Source organism: Buteo buteo, chromosome 3, assembly GCF_964188355.1.
Source record: "Buteo buteo chromosome 3, bButBut1.hap1.1, whole genome shotgun sequence".
NCBI lineage: Eukaryota > Metazoa > Chordata > Aves > Accipitriformes > Accipitridae > Buteo > Buteo buteo.
Window position 1 is genome coordinate 72,564,593 of NC_134173.1, and position 14,338 is coordinate 72,578,930.

Genomic DNA, 14,338 nt, shown 5'->3' on the forward strand with positions numbered 1-14,338 from the left:
TTAGTTCTTTCTAAAGATCAGCCATTTATCTTCAGGCAACTGGTGATTAAAGACTTCATCAGTAATTATCACAAATGGTGCCCTGAACACGCTGATTAAAGGTACTTGTCATTAAACCTTATAAAGAACAGTATATCAGCTCTCTTACTATTTCAGAATAATTATGCATTGGACTTGTGCTGAAGTCCCAATCACAACTAATCACCATTTGCATAAGCAAGACACTGAAAGAATCCTGATCCTTTAAAATCACACATGCTAACACATGAAAGGTGCTTTCCATACCACTCTCACACCAAAGCAGAGAAGTCTAAGACCAAAAAAACCCCTTTTCCTTGTAAAATTAACAATTCCAGATGAAATTCTGGTGTAAACTACACTTCTGCAGTCTTGATTAGTTATACGGAGTAATTATAAGTAAAAGCTATTTTGAATACTGGAGTTTTTTTTAAAATTTGATCTTTTTTTAAATGTTGAATAATATATACCAGCTATCTTACATAGTCAAGTTCTAAATAGGTAAAATCAGAATCTTAACTATGCCTCAGGTTTGTAAATAATAAGGCATTGTTTGTAAAACATCTCCCTTGGTACATAGTTAAGAAAAAGAAAAAAAAGAAACTATAAAAAGGCTTGGCGACTTCACAGCCCTCTAAACATCAGGTGCCTTTATTTCTAGCAGGAAATAGAGAACGTCTGATAGTTTCAAAGAGAAAAAAAAACAGAAAAATACACATTCCCCTTCCTTTAAAATGAACCAGCAGAGTTTTAGCCTTTTGCAAAGTTTTAATGCTTTTGCAAAGCTAACATTGTTTTATTCTGTGCCTTGCCTTGCCTTCCCTCACCCGTAGCCCTCTCCCTCAGCCTTCCCCTTTCCCCCTCTCTCCCTCTCTCTCCCTCCCCCCTCCCCCCCTTCTTTCTCAAACAATTTTGTTTTGGGGTCAGGACACAGCAGGAGCCCTAGAGAAAAAAAGGAACAATGGAATTAAGTTAGAAAGATGGCTGCGGTGCCGATAAATACGAAAAAGGATAACAGGAATCTCTACAATAAGGTTCCTATATCTGAAGAGGAATGAAGTTTGCAGCTATGTATTCCTCTTCTCCCAGCTAAACTGGGATTTCAGGGCATACTACAATCCCCATAATGGATCCTACATGGGCTATTCTCTGATGCAGAACCTTCCTTTTTCAAGACCTGAAAAAGTGAAGTATTGTGGCCAAAGAGCTGTAACTATACAGAAGAAAGGAAGAATAAAACACAGATGACTCCCATGTGATATAAAAGTGTGGGTTTGAAGAATGCTTTGGTGTTAGGCTGAAACAGCCTAGGTTTTCATATGTTGCTGAAAAAAAAGAGAATATTAGCAAACTGTCTGTGGAAAAGAACTCTTATCATCAACGCAATTTTATTTGAATGACACTCCTAGTTCTTGTATTATGCCAGGCATAAACTTCATGTCTTTTGGGATAGCTACATCAATGCTAGATGGAAGAAGAACACTTCTTATCAAACACCAGTGCCTTATTAATGGGAAGTTATATGATTAATAAATCTGATTACTTAGAAGTCAATTTATCTGCAGTGCAACCGCTATCCAGGTGAAAATAAGATTATTGTGAGTATGGTTTATTAATAACCCCCAGTATGTCACCGATGCAACTTGATTATAACACAGCAGGCACGTAATGCATAATATTTCAAAGACATTAAAACAGCCTGACAACAGTGGGTACAGAAGAGGTATATGGTACAGGGTAAGGCATAAAACTCCTGAAGTGTAAGTGACCATTCAATTTTCAGTTCCTCAAGGAATATTTTCTTTCTATTTTATTGTAGATGTAGGATCTGTATTTTTCAGTGTCCGACTCTTATGGCTGCTGAGATCACCTGAAAGCATGAGTCAGTGTGAGGTTCAGATACAGACCTTGTAACATCCGAAACAACCCCTTGAACTTCCTCACAGGGAAAAGCAATTTAGCAGACCCAAAGGGGAATTCAGGTGCCCCTGAGGGAAGCCGGTCACACACAGCTCATGAGTCTGTTTCATCCCACTAGGTCTCCCAAGCCTGTAGTAGATATGATCCTATTTTGAACATACTGTTAATCTACAGTGATATATATTCCCTGTGAGTATAGGTTATGGGCTGAAGAGGGCTTGGGAAAGTACTAGCATGTTTTCTTATTCTGTAGATTGTTCTCTACTAGTTTTTTGACCACAAAAGCCTCTTCCTTCATATTAATCCGACAACAAAAAAATATTTCATTAAGAAATATCTTTGTTGTTTAATTGTGCTTGAAAGGCAAAGTATAGTATACATAGAAAGAAAATATTAGAGAGGGAGGGATGGAGGAATGGAGAAAGGGAAGATCCCTGTTTGCTGAGTAGATGACTGGGAGGAGAGAGGAAAACTTAAAAAAAAAAACCAACAAAACTTAAATAGGATTAATTATTATAACTACTCTGCTAAGCCAGGACATGAGGAAATTGTCAGCGGTGTTCAGAAGCCACTTGGGGAGAGTTAAGGAAAATGCACATGTACAGTCCAAAGCCACTGGCATTTAATTAGTCTCCACACTGAGAAGTCAGAAGTGCAGAATGAGGAGCATTCAGGATCCATCATTAAGCAGTAGCACCTCCACAGCCCAAACACAGAAGATCAGCTCAGGAATTGGCAAGAGGTGCTGATGATTGATAACGGACTTTCTTTAGAAATGAAGGTAGTCACTTTTATTGTCAGCAAGGAAAAAGCAATCAACTACATAAACTAGATGAGAACTTCCACAGTCAATCTATGGGCCTAAAAAGAAAATTAGCTTTCTAATGCACCCATGTTTTATGAGGAAGAAAGAGGTAAAATGGGATGTATGACCTAGAGTTATGCCAAGATATGAGTCCTCTACTTTGTATTCAAGACATGTCTGGAAAACATGACTTGGTAGTATTAACATCAGATTTCAGCACAATTCTGGCTTTTCTGAAGGCTTAGCACTACTGTAAATCCAGCCACTACTCTACTGAAGCTATGTGTTCAAATCTTGTCTGAACCACGTGTGGTAGGTTGACCATGGCTGGCTGCCACGTGCCCACCAAGTTGCTCTATCACTCCCCTTTCTCAACAGGACAGAGGGACAAAAATACAACAAAAAGCTCATGGGTCAAAGTAGGGACAGGGAGATCACTTACCAATTATCGTCACAGCCAAAACAGATTCTACTTGGGGAAATTAATTTAATTTATTACCAGTTAAACAGAGTAGAATGAGAAATAAGAACAAATCTAAACCCACCTTCCTTAAGGGCACAGCTACCTGCTCTGTCATGGGGTTCTTCATGGGCTGCAGGGGGACAGCCTGCCTCACCATGGTCTTCCCCATGGGCTGCAGGGGAATCTCTGCTCCAGTACCTGGAGCACCTCCTCCCCCTCCTTCTGCACTGACCTGAGGGTCTGCAGGGTTGTTTCTCTCACATTTTCTCACTTTTCTTTCTCACAGCTGCTGCACAGCATTTTTTCCTCATTCTTAACTATGTTATCACATAGATGCTACCAACACCACTGATGAGCTCAGCTTTGGCCAGCAGTAGGTCCATCTTGGAGCCATCTGGAGCTGGCTCTGTTTAACACAGGGGCAGCTTCTGGTGTCTTCTCACAGAAGTCACCCTTGCTCCCATCTCCCTCTGCTACCAAAACCTTGTGGCATAAACCAAATACAACACGCTACTAGTACATCTACTGACTGTGATGACACTAGTGAGGGCAAAGTTTACTTCTGTAAGCCAGTCTGCTTCACGACTTTGTAGAATTTGTGCCAAACCTATGAAACTGAATAAATTGTAGAGTTAGTAAGTACCTCAGACCCAGTGAACCACTAATTCGCTGAGGTTTTAAGCCATGCATCTCCTGGACTTGAGGAAGAGGGTGCAATAGGAATGATTTAGAATTCCTACCCATTACAAGCTTCTGCTTAAATGGAAGTATTCTGGAAAAACAATCTGGCTGCAACTGTGGGGGAAAAAAAGCTCTTTTTGGTTTACTCACAATAGGCAAATCTCAAACAAGGAAAGTCTCAACTGTTAGCAGTATTACAGAGAACTGAATAATTGGATTCTGTTCCCTAGAAAAGACATCAGACAGAAGACACTTGCCCTGAAGATGCATCTTAAGAGCTTAAGCAAGGAGACTTCTCAGATCAAAGAAAACACAGAAATGTACATGAAATTAGAAGGATACAAACTCAGCTTTGCAGAGATGAAAACAAAACAAAACAAAAGAAAAAACAGGATAGACCAATATTAACTGTTTCACAGCATTTTACGACATAAAAAGGAACTAACCAACATCTCTTTAAAATTCATTTTCCCATGTCCTGCTGCCCAGTGAAGCTTTGTCTGCCTTGGAAGACAAGATATATTAATTGTTCTAGCCTAGATTTAGCCAGTTGCATCAAATCAGAGTATCTTATAAACAAAAAAAAAAGTGTGGTATATCTTGAGTTAAGTTATTCAACAGTTACTAATTTAGACATGCAGTGGGAAAGGTCCAACCAAAAATATATATATAAAGTGAGTAGAGAGGACTGCAGTTTTCACCTAACAAAAAGGGTAGGATCTATTCTCATGCCCACCGAAAGTGATTGCAAAATACCCCAAACCCAGACACATCTATAGTCCAACTGAAGTTACATTTAACAAACACATTCAAACAACCTGGAATGGAATCTACAAATTTGTAAAGGAAAGTAAACTTGACCAGTGCAAAGCATTGAAGCACTGTAAGAAATATTACTTCTCTTCCTTCAATCCCTTATGGCTTGATATGAACTCACACATAAACCAGTGGTCAGTCACAAGGCCCTCACTTGGAGTTAGGTTTATCCCCACAGCAGTTTCTTTTCTAGCTCTGAATTTTTATTTTTTACATGAAACCAAGAGAAATAGTCTTTGCTCGTTATCATATATCATGGATAGCATATGCAAAAAGGCCATCACAGTCTATTAAATTAAAATGTTCAGATCAAGAACAGATCTCATGACTTACAGAGGTCTCTGAAGGTAAGCAAATGCACATCTGACCATGTGGAGGTGGAATGTGCAGCATTATATTTATGATTGCTTGGTGTATGATGTTCTGATGACTTGCAGGGTAGCAGAGTGCTAAAGCCAGTTCATGACAAAGTGCTTTCATTTTGGTATTTAACAGGTCACCTGCTAGGATAATAATTATTGTGTTGTGTCTGGCTGAGATGGAGTTAATTTTCCATATAACAGCCCTTGTAGTGCTGTGCTCTCTATTGGTAGCTAGAAAGGTGTTGATAACACACCAGTGTTTTGGCTACTGCTGAGCAGTGCTGGCACAGCATCAAGGCTGTCTCTCCAACATTTCCCATCACCAGTAAGCTGGGAGTGGGCAAGATCTTGGGAGGGGACATAGCCAGGACAGCTGACCCAAACTGACCAAAGGGATATTCCATACTGTATGATGTCTGCTCAGCAATAAAAGCTAAGAGAAAGGAGAAGGAAGAGCATTCATTACTATGTTTGTCTTCTGGAGCAATTGCTATCTGTACTGTAGCCCCACTTCCTGGGAAGCGGCTGGACATCACCTGCTCAAGGGAAGTAGATAATAAAAGTTTTGCTTTATTAAACTGCCTTTATCTTGACCCATGAGTTTTTCCATCTTATTTTCTCCCCCCTGTCTAGCTGAGGAGAGGAGTGGTAGAGCAGCTTGGTAGGCACCTAGCATCCAGCCAAGGTCAACCCACCACAATCATGCTGTCATTTAAAAAAAAAGAAGAGAAGAAAAAAAAAATCCTGTAATCAAAGAAGATTAGTCAACAGAAATATGTAGAAAATAGAGTTTGCAGCTAAGGAAAACATTTGGGAAGGAAATAAGGTTTCCTAATCACAGCAGACTAAGATTTTTCCATGGAAAGTAAAAGGAAAAATGGGAGTGGAGACTTAACCTTTCCATTTAACTTCTTACAAAAGAGATTTGTCCAGAGGATAATGAAAAGTAGGAACCACTTTCCAAAGAAGCCTCTCTCATATGAAGTACAGAGATGCACAGAGATTAGTCTACAAAGACAAACACTTGAATCAGTTATTTAAATTGATATGATGTGACTGTCTACCAGAGAGGCAGAGGTTGAGGTCAGTTTGTTTGCCAAAAGCGTACAATGACCCAATGGTTTGGATAGCAGCCTCGGGCCAAACATTCTCTCAGCCTGAGTTAATTCCCTTGTAGTTCTTCTGCACTAGCAGCTGTAGGCTAGCATATTTTTAATATTTATACAGAACAGAACAGCTTTGACAGGAAAGGTTGAGGGAAGCTGAGGGCAGCATGTTAATCAGAACCCTTAAATCAGGGTTTCCTAACAAATTCATGATTCCAATATTCTGGGTCGAGTTTCTAGATCTGAGGAAACATTTCTGACAAAAAAACACCTCAAAGCTAGCACGTAAACAAACAAATTAAAACGATTAATCATTATTTTCCAAACAAACAACTTCGTACTAAAAATTGCACAAAAAGCTCTCCTCGTCACCTGCGGTAAGTAATAAGATCGAAGGCATACACTAACTGTGGGATCTGCCTTGAGTAAGGCAATGTGTGTAACACCTTGTCACCAACACACACAATACTCAATACTCCAGACACCAACCCTTCCTTCACAACATCTGTAATAATGACTCAAGTCCTCTGGCTGTTGAACATGAGACCTGAAAGCAAGTATCTTTTACTGAATAATTGATTTCACCTTACAGAAGACACCTGGTCAGGTGAATCCTGCCTTAAAATTATCATTGGCTTTCAGGGGTATACCCATGCATCTTGAACTTTTCTGAAATGGTTCATATAGGTGGGGACTGAACACCCAGGAACAGTGTATCCAAGTGCCAGGTGGTTCATGCAGAAATGTTTGAAGGGTTCTTCTTCCAACAAAATCCCTCTACTAGCAATATAAACCAGGGCACGTTCTTCACAGATAATGCGGACACTCTGTGTGACCGAATGGAAGTAAGACATCGTTGTTCATCCTCCTTACCTCTGAAGAAGTGGGTTTGCAGTAGCCAGCTCCAAACACCAGATTTTCTAATGAAATACTGGACTGGTCTGGTCCTGCCTCCAGGTTGCCTTTACCAAGCCATGAACCTTTCCCTGGGCGAGCAAAACTAAAAGAAGAAAAATAGAGAAGAAAAATAATCAGAGCAGCATTGTTAGAGAAAAGTCATTGTTGTCCCAGTGCTATTTCCTTTCTTAGAAAATGTTTGCAGTTTTGGTTTTGCTGGTGGTGGTTTTTGCTTTTATTTATTTCAAGCTAACACTGGAAGTCCACGTTTCCCCTTCAAAATGAACATTGTCCAGTATGCACTAGCTCAAATGATGTGAATGGAGTTTGCTTTCCTGGCATTCAGTCCAGTGGCTTGAGTGTTATCCTTTACTGAGTCCTTTCTCTGCTGTCTTACAGAGGTTTTTCCAGCATAACAACTCAACAATACAACCTTTCCATCTACCCACCTAGATAATACTCTTATCCAACTTCTCATCACCTTGCATCTTGATTGATGCAACATCTTTCTCTCTGGCTTTAACCATATCAGCCGCCTTCTCTGAACTGTGCACGATCTCTCTTCACTATCCATATCCTTTATAGCTCATCCCAATCTTTTACTACAGGTTGGAAGTTCAGTACCCACTTCTCACTGTCCCATTACATAACCTTCCAGTACTAAAATGAGAAGACTTCAGTCCAAAAATTGCATTTCATTTTGCTGGCTGCAGTCCATTTATTTGGGATGTGTTCTCCCATACCCATGTGCAACACGAATTCTCTGTTATCCAAATTCTTCCTCAAAAACCAGGCAGAATTTAATTTGTTTTAGTGCTGAGGTCATTACCTCTCAGTGCTGACTAGTGTGGTCACAGTGTTCTCTTCTGACTGTATCTGTATGTCTCCTGTCTTATAGCATGAACCCATTAAGAGTGGAACATCTTGTTTGGAGTTTACTCAGCATTGAGCCCACCAGAGTTCTGATGCGTAGCTAAGGCTCTTACTCTGGATTAATCTGAGCAAATGTCTGCATCCCAGCTAATGATGTAGGTTGCCTTTATATTTGCTGGAGAGGAACTGGCATTTCCAGGGTATGAGTCATCTCTTTCTCAAGTAGTGATATCAAATAGGTCAAACGAATTTCACCCTCAAAGTGCTTATTTCTTATTGTGGACTATAAAGAGAGGCTAGGATGACTGCCTCATAAACAACTGAAGTTAGGTGAGATAAACCCCACTGTTAGTCCCTGTGGTAACATGTGCTGTACATAAACTACATCAAGATTTCAAGAGAGAAATCAGGCTACTTGTGGTGAATATAATGAGCCAAATTACTGAGTCTAAATGGTGATGCAAGTAACCATAAGTGTTCCTAAAAAGCATGTAGGCAAAGGTGGAATTGAAATAATGAACTGCAGAGAAAAGAAAAACACATTTGCTGTTTGTGCTTAATGCAGAGGTAATGCCACCGAGTTCGTGCTACAGCTTCCAGACTGGGATCACCACCCAGAGGCACCTGATACCCGTCCAGGCATCCCAAATTACATCATACCCAGGAGACCTGGTCTCCTTGAAAGAACAAAAACTTCCAAGATGGGGAGCACAAAAACCATTTTAAAACCATGATGTGCCAGAACTAAAAGCCACAGGGCAGTGTCATTCATTTTGCCAAAACTTTCCAATCTGAGGTTATTCCTCTATGTAGATGCACATGGCCACATCAGCTCAGATCAGCCTTAATTCATGGATATCAACACCTGATTCATTTTTAAGGACAGGTAAGAGTCCTGGCTGCTGTACAAAAACATACAACAAAAGAAAGGATGCTTATGCTAAGGATCCAAGACAAACGAGAGGTGCAGTAATACTTGTTATCACCCAAATAACAGGTGAGGTTCTGATGTGCAGGGAAACTCATTGATGTGTGCAACATCAGAAAAATAATCTCAAGCAAAATTAGGAACTGGACCATTTTCAGAAGGTTAATCACAAATCCCTGCCTCGCCCCTAAGTCAAAACTGCTGTTTGCTATATATCCCTTAGCATTCATATACTGACAAAAGGGACATTGTGTAAGGGGCAGGGTGCTGTAGAAGACCTTAGCACATATCTGGCCTTGCTTATGTATAAATTAATTTATGTGATCCAAGAAATTTCCAGCTGGCTAAGCAGCATGAAGTCTTTCCATGTATTTCCTACATGCAATATCTAAGATAAAAATAAATAAATAAATGAAAGTAATTTCAAACAGGCAAGGGAGAAACACTGCTCTGAATAATTTCAGTTGTTATTGGATGATGTTTTCTGCCCTGGTCTGCTGGAAAGGCTCAAGAAATAGAAATAAAAGGTGATTGCTTGGTTATCAGAGAGAAGCTTAAACAAATGTTGCCTGTACACGAAAAACTCCTCATTTGAATATTAGCAAAGCTTTCAAAGGTTTTAAGGCCGAGAAAAGCACTTTTTAATGCATTTTTTATTTATTTATCTTTTGCTTTTACAGCAGAGAAGGGATTTTAATCTCTTGGTTTTATGGAAATTGATTTCACATAACACTGTAAAACAAAAACCTTTTTTGGGAAACCTGCCAAAATGTCATCTGTCTGTTGAGGCAAAGTTTAACTGGAAGGCTTACAAATCCTTTAACGCTTTCTGAAGTATGTAATACTTGCAGATAATTTTTATTAGGAATAACAGGTTAATTAGCTACGTCAATTCTTTTTCTGTATTCATTTTTACCAATTATTCCTGCAACCATGCTTGTTCGTATGAATATTGAACCTTGGTTATTTACATGTCCATTTGGACTATCTACTTAATAGCATTGATTTAATATCAACGTTTAGATCATCATCCTTTATGTTAACCTTAGCTTTTATTTGGAGTCAGGATAAAAAAGTTAAAAGAGGTAATGTGTCCGAGAGAATGAACAAGTGTGCAGGATTATTAATATTTGCAGCTGAAGAAACAATTTTTTTTTGCCTTTTTTTTTTTATTTTTTTAGAACTGTTCTTTTGATGACCTTATCCATGAGATGTCTTTATCCTTCAGAGGAGTCTCATAATTCTTACAGCAGCCATCTATGGACACATACTATAGTAAGCTGCCTTGAAAAGTCCAGTTGTTTCCTGTGGTATAGCCTGCAAGATACCATCAATAAAAAATTAAGAACTTTCTGACTCAGAGGTTATATTCAGGCAATTATTTCCAGCAGTCATGGTTATCCTCTATGAATCTGTGTCCATGCCTTTCTGATTTATACTTTTGGCCTCTGTAACATCTTTTGGAATGAATTGCACATCGTAATATGTGCTGCACTTTCTGGTTGTTTTGACCCTGCTGTTGGAGAATTGAATGTGGCACCTCTTAGTTCTTGTATGGCGCAAATTGTTAAACAATCATTCCCTGTTTTTTATCTTCTTTGGACAATTCTCTAACATATAAACGAGATGACAGTTCCCTAGCATAAGAAATGCATTGGCCTTGATAAATGTTAATTCAAATGTGTTATTGAAGTAATTCAGAATAAATGCTTTAGGCCAGTTTAATAAAACATAATATTCCCTTTGAGATTAAATTGCCCCAAAATGAAATAACCTTTTTTTAATTTTTTATTCACTTTTTTCAAAATGAAGACCTTTGGGGGTTTTTAGTAAGCAAAACTTAATTTCTTCACAAAATGTAGTTTTCAGCAGAACGGGGCAAAAAAATTAACAGATTGGGACCTGAAACTTGCTTGGGGAAGAAAACCTATCTTGCACTATAATAAATGGTCAAACTGTGAAAAAACAACCAATCAAACAAAACACATCATCACTTCATTTCTAATGACAAGAAATTATAATCTTGTGACTGAATCAGGAGTGGCAGTTTAGGAAATGAACTTGCATCCCATTGAGGCTGGATCTTATGAAGAAATCACTTTTTTTTTCCTCAGTCACTTATGCATAAAATATTACTGATTTAAAAAATGAAAAATATAAGTAAGTCCCATAGAAATAATACAGCTCAGAAACAAACTGTCACATTCTCCACTGACTCCACTATTTGCATTTCACCAGGAACTTCCTTCTAACTCCCACAGATCAGGAAAGATGTAATGCACAACACTGATTTCTCTCAGTGTTTAACTCAAAATTTTAATATAGCTTTTGGCAAATTACTACTGGCATGTGGCCATAGGGTACATGAATGATCTGCTATTTATTTTTGAGAATAATATATGGATTTTTACAGACTGTGCTCCTCTAGACATGTTTCTCTCTTACACAAAGAGTTTCACTAATGTTATAAACAGTGACTGTAAAATGTTCTGAGTATCTTGGGTAAAACTGATAAGATTTATTAAAATAAAATTTGTAATGGAAACAGATATCTCTCCCTAGATCCCAGGGTCAGAGGGGGAATCTGTTTTGAAATTTCTAGTGATTTTGATTGCTGAAAAATGCTGGTTCATTTGTTCTGAACTTAACCTTAATTGCTATAAAACCTGAAATAGGTAAAGTCATGTGGTGATATTTATTTAGTTTTGGGTGGGATTTTTTTTTGGTTTTTGGCTTTGGTTGTTGGGGTTTTTTTGACTCAGAAATAGTCAGGTTTTTCTTATGTGACTTCTCAGCTGGTAGCTCAGGAGAATGGCATGTCAAAATGGAGGTTTATCTTTGCAGATACTTAATAAACAGTAATAAAGAAAAGAAAATTCAAAGGAAAAATCATCCAGTTATTATGCAAGAGTTCCAAGAGGAAAAAAAATATAAACCAGTATTCTTTTAATAAACATATTATGGAAGCAATAGCTCTTTACTGCATAAATATTCCATTTTCTTTCTACAGATTAATTTATTTGCAAATACGATGGAGAGGGAAAATAAGTCATGAACTTTACTACCCAGGATTACATCTGTGGCAGTTTCAGATATAAGCTGCCCATTAGTAGGTGCCAGCTACACTTACAATTGTAGAAAAATTGACCTGCATGGTCTGCACCCAGATTCAAGGTGCACAGGGTAGTACAATATGTGTATCACATATAGATATATCAGCCATGCTTTTGAGGAACAGAAGAATGCCTGGGAATAAAAGAATTTAGGCAAGAGAAGATTGCTCAAGGATGACCAGGGTTGTCCTGATTCATCAGTGCAGTGGAGCAGAGCAGAACTAGGTCATGCCTGAAACCTTTAAATACCCTGTGTCCCTTTGATTCTATTCCCTCTTCCCAGAGCAGAACAAGCTCAAGGCACTGAAAAATTCAGTATCTGTGTCTTAGTTTCTCCACCTGCAAAATTTGTATTATATTATTTCCCCATCTCAGTTGCCACCAAGATTTCTTGTTTCTCATACAGTGATTTGGATGTAGGCAATGGAGAATTCAATGTTAACAAGTAAAATCCTGAAAGGCAACTTTGTTTTTCACATAGACATATGTGTGAAAGTGGTGAAGAGAATAGAAAGTTGAGGAAAATACAGAAAGCTAAGGAAATGAAACCCCTTTCTTGTGTAAACAAGAGAAAACAGGTTTGCCAGGTGCCTGATGAAGGATCTCGCTTATCTGCAGCAATTTCAAGTCTTGGGTTTTTTTCAGATAGTTTGAAAATGTTTTCAGCTGAAGCCCAAGAGCCAAAGTAAGATGCTTCATTGAGTGAGCTGGATTCTGCACAGTCCTTAGATAAAGCCTAGCTTTGGGTAGACCATTCTGTACAGATAGTAGCAGTCTGGTGCTGAAACACAGCTCTTAGATTTCCAGAAAGCTTTCAGAGGAAGAAAGTATAAATCATCTGAAGTCACTGATAAATTTTCAGTAGAAGACATGCCAACCAGATCCTGTTGTCCATGCTGCTTAACAGGAAATACAACATAAAGGGCATTGGTTTTGGTGCAGGAAACTATGTGCTTGTGTGTCAAACTATGTATTTGGGTACTTGTTTCAGAGATTATTTACAAGCTTTATTTTTACTTATAAACAGTAGCATATGCTAACTCCTCTCGGGAAGGAGTGGTGCAGAGGTCTATGGAATTAATGAAGCAGATAACCATGTTTCTTGCTGTTTGCTTTCTAAATGAGTCCAATATAAGAAATGCACTGAGATTGCAGCATGCTTGAGACTAAGCAGACCTGTACACCATAGACATAGATGTATTCCTTTGGGAAAAGCAGAAGTATTTCTTGAAGTCTGAACTATGCTGGAGCAAAGTGCCTTTTCTAACAGCTGATGCTGGGCTAATAATGGCTGGTTCTACTTATAGACTGGACCAGTTGCAAAGCCATTGACAAGGAGCTAAGGGAGAAGTCAATGCCTCAGGCCAGAAACCAAACTGATCCATACAAAACAGAAAACCAGAGTCCAAAAGCCCTAACTCCTCCTCACCTTCCTCCTGCAACCGTCTACTCACATTTAACCTCTGGAGCTTTGGTAAGAGAATAAAAAAATGTATTTAAGCAGATTGTAGAGGCCGGTGCATTCAGCAGAAGAGTACTCTCGAGCCTGAACGCCATTTACTTTTTCTGTTTATCTTTTGACAGACTTGCTAAGATCATCTTCTGTCATCCTGGGTAAAATGAGGTCGCCCTTTACTTTCCGAAAAGAACTGTCATTTCTGTGATGTTAGGAGAGACGTGCCAGCCAACGCCTGCTCTATATTCTCATCTATTTCTCCCACATCTCCAAAGTCTGAAAATACTGCTCTGTGATCTGCAGCTGCCAAAAGCGTTCAGTGCAGACACCACCGCCCTGCACAGCAGCTGTCGCTGTGGGAGAGCAAGGGGCTTGGGGTCTGCAGCAGCACAGCTTGAGCCCTGGGTTTTGCAAGCAGTGGTGTGACAATGTCCTGCTGTGCCTGGTGGAAGGGTTTGGATGTAGGGCAAGACGCAGGTGAGGGGAGCAGTGTTTTGGGTCGAGACAATAGCTATTGCAGCCACTGCACCCTACTTCCTTGTTCTCTCCTATTACTGCACTCCTGCCTGGAAAACCAAAGTTTTGGACTTGGCCCCAAGCTGTCCAGCTTCCCCAGCCACTTCTGGGGGGGCTTTTTAGAGAAGTCAAACAACTCTAAAGGTCAAAAAGTTAAAATTTTTAACCAAGCTCTGGCTCAGTGCTCTGTAAGAACAAGTCAAAGCCACCCAAGCCCTTCGCTGCTGTTCAGAGTCCACTCTGCAGCAACATTTCAGAGGGATGCACCTGCTCAAGGAGCCAAGAGAAGAGGTGATCCAAGCTCCAAAGCATCCCACCATGCTCCTGGTCATCCCAGATCTAGACCAAATGTGATTGCTGTAGAGATAACAGAGCTGGAGGTAA

The 14,338-nt window shown here is 39.3% G+C and overlaps 1 protein-coding gene across 1 annotated transcript in view; it reads right to left on the bottom strand.

Annotated features, from left to right (window-relative positions):
• The window catches only part of FAM135B (family with sequence similarity 135 member B), a 214,094-nt gene that overhangs the window by 51,685 nt on the left and 148,071 nt on the right, over window positions 1–14,338 (bottom strand). The window contains exon 7 of the mRNA XM_075024404.1: window positions 7,045–7,171. Coding sequence (XP_074880505.1) covers window positions 7,045–7,171 — 127 coding nt within the window. The remainder of the gene's footprint in view (window positions 1–7,044; window positions 7,172–14,338) is intronic.